Source organism: Mus caroli, chromosome 18, assembly GCF_900094665.2.
Source record: "Mus caroli chromosome 18, CAROLI_EIJ_v1.1, whole genome shotgun sequence".
Taxonomy (NCBI): Eukaryota; Metazoa; Chordata; class Mammalia; order Rodentia; family Muridae; genus Mus; species Mus caroli.
Window position 1 is genome coordinate 23,704,587 of NC_034587.1, and position 7,148 is coordinate 23,711,734.

General features: G+C 42.2%; 1 protein-coding gene across 1 annotated transcript; it reads left to right on the forward strand.

Annotated features, from left to right (window-relative positions):
* The first annotated feature begins 835 nt into the window (after positions 1-835).
* LOC110284458 lies at positions 836-2,494 on the forward strand. The gene has a single exon (XM_021150173.1). It carries the CDS (start codon positions 872-874, stop codon positions 1,610-1,612), a length of 741 nt encoding a protein of 246 aa, XP_021005832.1. The 5' UTR covers positions 836-871; the 3' UTR covers positions 1,613-2,494.
* Positions 2,495-7,148: the final 4,654 nt, after the last annotated feature.

The window sequence follows — 7,148 nt, forward strand, 5'->3', positions numbered from 1 at the left end:
AAGAACGAAGATTAAAGTGTGGACACTGTGCCCCTTCTTAGAATTGGGAACAAAACACCAATGGAAAGAGTTACAGAGATAAAGTTTGGAGCTGTGATGAAAGGATGGACCATCCAAAGACTGCCATATCCAGGGATCCATCCCAGAATCAGCTTCCAAACGCTGACACCATTGCATACCCTAGCAAGATTTTGCTGAAAGGACCCAGATAGAGCTGTCTCTTGTGAGACTAGGCCGGGGCCTAGCAAACACAGAAGTGGATGCTCACAGTCAGCTATTAGACGGATCACAGGGCCCCCAATGGAGGAGCTAGAGAAAGTACCCAAGGAGCTAAAGGGATCTACAACCCTATAGGTGGAACAACATTATGAACTAACCAGTACCCCAGAGCTCTTGACTCTAGCTGCATATGTATCAAAAGATGGCCTAGTCGGCCATCACTGGAAAGAGAGGCCCATTGGACTTGCAAACTTTATATGCCCCAGTACAGGGGAACGCCAGGGCCAAAAAGTGGGAGTGGGTGGGTACGGGAGTGTGGGGGGGAGTGTATTGGGGACTTTTTGGAAAGCATTGGAAATGTAAATGAGGAAAATACCTAATAAAAAAATTAATTCAAAAAAAAAAAAAAAAAGAGAGAGAGAGAGAAAGGATTAAAAAAAGAAGTACAATACTTCCTTGAGTTAGATTGAATTTATCCGCCTTGCCCTGCCCCTCCCTTTCTTGAGGGTGTGGCCTGTGGAGGGCATGGAGAAAGCTTCTGGGAGAGCACTGCAGGAAGGGGGAGGGGCTTCCAGGGCTTTATTTAAAGCCAGTCAGCTCTCCTATCAGTACCATTTGCCAGTGAGCTCCACCCAAGGACAGAGGCAGAGGCATGGCCCTGGGAGCAGACCTGAGTGAAACGCTAGTCGAGAAGCCTGAACATAGGAATTTAGAGGTGTCCATGCTGGCTCCTTCCAAGAAAAAGCAGCCCCTAGACAAAAAGGCAGAAGACAAACAGCCCTCTGAGAGTCGGGGTAACAATGGCAGGAGTTCCAAGTTCTCTCCCATGGGCAAAGAGAACATCTGGCCAAGTCGGGAGGCTAAGGTCCCCAGCCAGAAGCGATCTGGGCAAAGCTGGGCTGTCTCCTCCTGCGGACCCCACAAGAGAAGCAGCAAGCTGGAGAAGAGGAAGAACAGACCATCTTGCTCCAGAGAGAGAGGAAGGGACAAGCCGGGGTCCACCCACAAAAGAGATTCCTCGCACACAAAACTGCATGTAAAGGACCGAAGGTCCCAGCCAAGATCTCCTGTGAGGACTCTGAAGCGCAGTCGCTCTGGAGACAGGCAAGGTGTCCCGTACAACTCTGCCAAGAGGCGCAGACAGACTTCTCCTCCAGAAACCAGCTCATTACCAACATTCTCGCTGCTTATGTCCAGAGTCTTCACCAATATGGATGCCTTGCAGGTGACCCTGGACGATCTGCAAGTCCCCGGAGGTGCCTTCCTGCGTGTGCCCTCAAGCAGCACGGAGCCCAGTGTCTCACAGCGGGCCTGGCTCACTTGGCAACTGTCCCATGCAGGAGCCGCACTGCACTGGGCGCTTCACACAGTCAATTCCATCTTGACTGCGTGAGCCAGCCTGCCCAGATACACCTGGCCCCAAGGCTATTCCTTCACTGCTGACCCTAGACCCGTGCCCACCTCCAAGATCCAGGCCAGCCAGCTGGCTCAGAGACCAGGCGACTTGGCATCTCCCAACCCTTCCGTGGATGCGAGAAGCATCCTGGGCTGAGCACAGCAGGCCAGAGAGACCAGAAGGCAGGNTTTGAGTCCAGTNAGCACCAAACNANCTNCAGACTCCGNAGGAACTCNACTTCAGAGCCCAGCGTCTCTCCAGTCAACGACACAGGNNGTGACTGTGAAGAAAACCTGGGAAGCCTCACTCGGGAACTTGGGAAACCTTTCATAGATGTGGACCCTTCTACCTTGCCCTTTAGGAGAAGTGTACCATTTGAGAAACGACCGACTCTTAGAATTCAATCAGCCAGAGGAACTTGGGTATCATACAGACACCCTCCTCCCCTTTTGGACAGGGTCCCTTATGCCAACTGAGGGTTAAACTGCCCATGTATGGCACAGGCCACCACAACACATTGACTAGGAGGTGTCAAACTTCCGCCCTTGTGCATGCTAGCAGTGCAGCTCCCCAGCCGCACAGCCCTTTCTAGGCTCGGGAAAGCCTGTGCTCCGTTCCTTCAGTTTGAACTGCATTCTTTCTTTCTGCAGAGCACTCAAGCACTGCCTAGAACCCAGACTTTACCTCGGGTTAGCAAGCTGCACTAGGAACTCTCCAAACACACCTCACCGTTCAGTAGACTTACTCTCTGACACAGCCAATCCATTTAGTACTCTAAATCTATGACCTGATTTTTATCCACTTTTAATTTCCGTCTTGGTCACAACCTGACTTGTAATGCTTCATCGTGGTTTTCACTATTTTAATAAAGTTTTATTTTTTTCTAAAAAAAAAAAATCTCTCCTTATTAAAAACTTTCACAATAAAAGTAACAGATGAATAAAAATCAGAATTTCTTCAATATCCATTTTATGTATTTACTTTCTGTTCATTTTACCTTTTCATGGCTCTGCTTTGTGGCTCATATGTAGTCTCCCCTCTTTTATACCTACATAAAGCTATGTAAAGGTCATGGATAAGATATTACCTGTCTCTTCCAAATGACTGGGATCAACACTGCTTACAGTCAGTACTTCATGAACTAGACAGTCTGGTGGCTCTTTGCTTGAACATCCACTTAAACTATAAAAGGGTTAGTGAGCAATCCCAGCAGCTTTTAAAAGATGAGTCAGGATACAGTCGTTTGTGTATAATGTATCTCATTCCCTTGGACCAAGGACACTACACCAAATGAAAGGGAGTATCTGGACACGTATGAATGCAGACTATTGTACCTGTCAATGGAATAATTGAAAGTATTTCAGACTTAGCATTCTGGTTCATTCCTAAAAGCCATCAAAACTTAGATTGTACCTGGAGGTATGTTTGGTTACATTTTGTTGCAATAATTTGGTTCCATTTGCTATCTTGAGACTCCTAAATATTCCTTTTTATACAGAGTATCTTAAAATACTGACAAACAGCAGAAAAAAGACAAATCTAAAACCAACAAAAGCAACAACAAAAACAAAACAAAAGAGTAGCAAGTAGCATTAAAACAGGAGTGTGAACATAGCTACTCTGTATTTATATCAACATGAAATGAATGCCATGGTAAGAACATAATGAGTAGTTGATTAAAAGACATGAATTCAAAGGAATTTGCAATCCCTACCAATCAACAGTTTTTAAAAAGCAAGAAGCTTCAAACATAATATGAGCTAAAAAATCTCAAAAAAGGAGAGAGCACAGTGTCCAGTGTGCTGTGAGTTGCTCACTTACTAATACTCGATGGTTTACACTTACCTGTACCTTTTCTTCTAGGCATCATTAAATACGGTAGTGACAGCATTCTGATTTGCACTTATTCTATGCATTGCAGGAATTGATGATCAAATGTGAGTTTATGGTGGTAGTAATAACAGAGATAAGTGAGATGGAGGAAAGAAAAGTCACCTAATATTCATCTATGAGGCAGAGCTTGTATGTCTCCTCATCTGTGAAACAGACTCACTTTAAAATATGTAAGTAGAAAGTTTTACAGGCGTGGGTAAGGTATCCACATGATTATCATATAAATATGGTGGTATTTGATTTCATTAAAATGCAAAGCTCAATTTAATTTATAGCATGATTTGATCTGTGCTGTTTACTAGTGAATAGAACTCAGGGCGACAGATGTAGTTACCAGAGTCTTTTAGTGACAGAGTTACATTAAAACCTGGTCAAACTGAACCTATTGGGGATCATCTTATATCCAGTAGCAATTAAATAAGTGTCTGTGGAAGTCAACAGAGGTAAATTTGGGGAAAATGAGTCAGAGAGATCCACCTAGTATTTATGAAAAGAAAATGTGTTAATGGATTTGCATAAGTCCTATAGCAAATTGATGACAGTCACAGACACCATTCCGACAAACAGTAACTACAGAAATGAAGAAAAAGTGGGTATCCTAGCTTAAGAAGGTAAATAGATACCAGCTACCCTCAACCTTCACCTTGAGTTTAGGCTCAGCTATTTTAAGAAAGGAGGAAAAGGATCTTCTACTTATTGATTGCCTACTATGTGCCAAGATTTGTCTTGGACACTTTCAAACATTTAATTCTCCCAAGAGCTGTCAAATGGGATATTAGTATCATCCAATTATAGACAGGAAAACTGAAGCTCGTGAAGCTTAAATTTTTCACAAAAGGTCATTCAGCTGATAGTTGCAGAGATAGACTTCTGCCTTTGTGCCAGTTTTCCCAATACCAGCATACTTTTGGTTCCTTGCTGCAAGCACCTTGGCCCACAGCCTGTTAATGAAGATGGTGATCCAAATGTCTTAGAGCACAGCTTTCATGTCACTTTGCTGTTCAAGGAAAGGCCAGAGTCATCATGCTAAGAAGTGTACATAAAATGTCTTGAGTAGAACAGAAAAAATGTGGCTGGAGGCTTGGCCTTATGAATGTAGGATGGACGGAGCAGGAAGTTGACTAGTTAGATGTCACATTCTGGGGCAGTCAGCTAGGCACACAGATATCAAAGGTGTAAACAGGTTTCAGATACTTAGTAATATTAAGATAGAATGATGGATATCCTGTAATAGAGACACAAAAGCATAAAACGAGACCCTGGGTGGACATTCTCCATTTTCTGTTTAGTTTGAACAGCTCTGACTCTGAGGCTTAAAGAAGAGAGTAGCAGGCAGAAGTGGAAAGTGATGTCCAGTATGGAGTTAAAGAAAAGTGTAGAAATTGTATTATTATACACAGTTCTATAATAGAACTTTCATACTGACTACTGTATAATACTTTGCTTGACTCTAGAAATGGGACTATGCATCTTTTATAGCACAAATATGTCATTTCTATATGCATAGAAATTCCTAGAAATGATGTGACTTCATTGCTTCCAGTGTCTGTGTGTTTTATCTCTCTATTCTACTGTGACCTGGTATTCCTCTAGGGACTATGCTCTTATTATAGTCTCTAAGATGCACTAATGTGTGGACATTTTCAGGAAGGAATAAGAGATGCTTCCTGGAGGAACTAACTTTTTATAATTGCCATATATTTGAATGCTCTTTTGTCAAGAAGCAAGAGATCAAACAAGGCTCCTTATATCTCCTAACCTCCCCCAAGCCTGTCAAGTAAGTGGATACTTGATCTACACTTGATCCTTAGAGCAATCAGGATTTCTTTTCTTTTTCTCTGTCCTTTTCTTCTTTATCTTGTCTCTTCCTTCTTCCTTTCTTCCTTCTTCCTTCCTTCCTTCCTTCCTTCCTTCCTTCCTTCCTTCCTTCCTTCCTTCCTTCCTTCCTCCCTCCCTCCCTCCCTTCCTTCCTTCTCCTCCTCCTCCTCCTCCTCCTCCTCCTCCTTCCTCTCTCTCTCTCTCTCTCTCTCTCTCTCTCTCTCTCTCTCTCTCTCTTTCTCGTTCTCTCTCTCTCAAGTATGAGTATCCTGGAGCTATTTTCTCAGAATGACATTGACATATGTCCCCATAAATAAATTAGCAACCCCTTCTCAGCTGTCGTGTTTGGCATAAACAAGAAGTTCATGTGCCAGTGTGTGGATTAATTCCCACACCCATTCCTCAGGGATAGATCAAGTTTATCAATGTGAGCTCATGCCACAGTCATGGGGAGGCAGGAAGATCCTCTTTTCCTTTAATGCACTTTTTACGATTATATTTTGACTTCACATAGTAGATTTGAGAGACTGGTAACAGAGAAAATAGAAAGGTGGAAGATGAGTAAAACAGAAAAAAGGTTCTAATTCACAAAAAGGAGAAATATGAACCATGCATTGCTTACCCCTTCCCCAAGTCTGCATTCTGTGAGGCAGGTATTTTCTTAACTTCTGTACATATAGCATCCTCAGATACAGCTCTAAATCTTTGAGTGCTGTGAAAAAACAATTCAAAAATTCACTCCGAACCTGAAGTGGGAGGTTCTGGTTAAAAGGAAGGTGCACAAACATATATCTGAAATAGTTCTCAGCTTAGATGCATAAGAAACAAGATAAATAAATTTCATATTAGGACCTGTGTCATTCCAAAAGTATTTTATTATGTGTATGCAGATATCACAATGTCTGAAAAACTTCAGGGCAGATTGCATTTCTAATAAAGGATATCCAACCTGTATTGCAGGCTCTATTTGAAATTTCTGTCACTAGAAGTAAGATCAGAATTAAACATAACCTGGTCTCTTCCAACCAGTTTCCTGGAAAGAGATAGGATTCCATGAAAATTCCTTTATAAATATCTGTGTAATCCAACTACCAAAGTATGAGGAAAAAATCCTGATATAAATAATTAGATAATAAAAAAGAATAGACCTAAGTAAGGTATATATATTCAGGAAGTGTGGATAGAATACTTCAAAGTACCAGATTCTCTGCTGGAACCTACCTGACTCAGAGCTCACATGTAGAACATATTTCTGCCTAGACAACATAATTCTGCTCAGGAAGTCTTGCTTTGCCTAAACAAATAGAGTTACTTGTAACAAAATATAGTCAGTGTACCCATTGATCTATATAATAATTCATAATAAAGGTATTTGCAATAACACATAGAAGAAGTGCCCATTCATCTGTTTCAGTCTATAGAAGGTGTACCATTCTTCTATTTTTTAATATGCTCACTTATTTATCTCCTGTTGTGAGTATTGGGCATATGATAATACACTTGAAGAAGAGTTTTTCTTTATGAAGCATACATGTCCAGAAGCCAGCTTGCTTGCTTTTTCCTTTCCTTTCCTTTCCTTTCCTTTCCTTTCCTTTCCTTTCCTTTCCTTTCCTTTCCTTTCCTTTCCTTTCCTTTCCCTTTCCCCTCTTTTCCCCCTCTTTTCCCCTCTTTTTCCCCTCTTTCCCCTCTTTCCCCTCTTTCCCCTTCCCCCTTCCCCCTTTCCCCATCCCCCTTTTCCCTTTCCCCTTTCCCTTTTCCCCTTTCCCCATTTCCCTTTTCCCGTTTCCCCATTTCCCTTTCCATTTCTTCTTCCCTTCCTTTT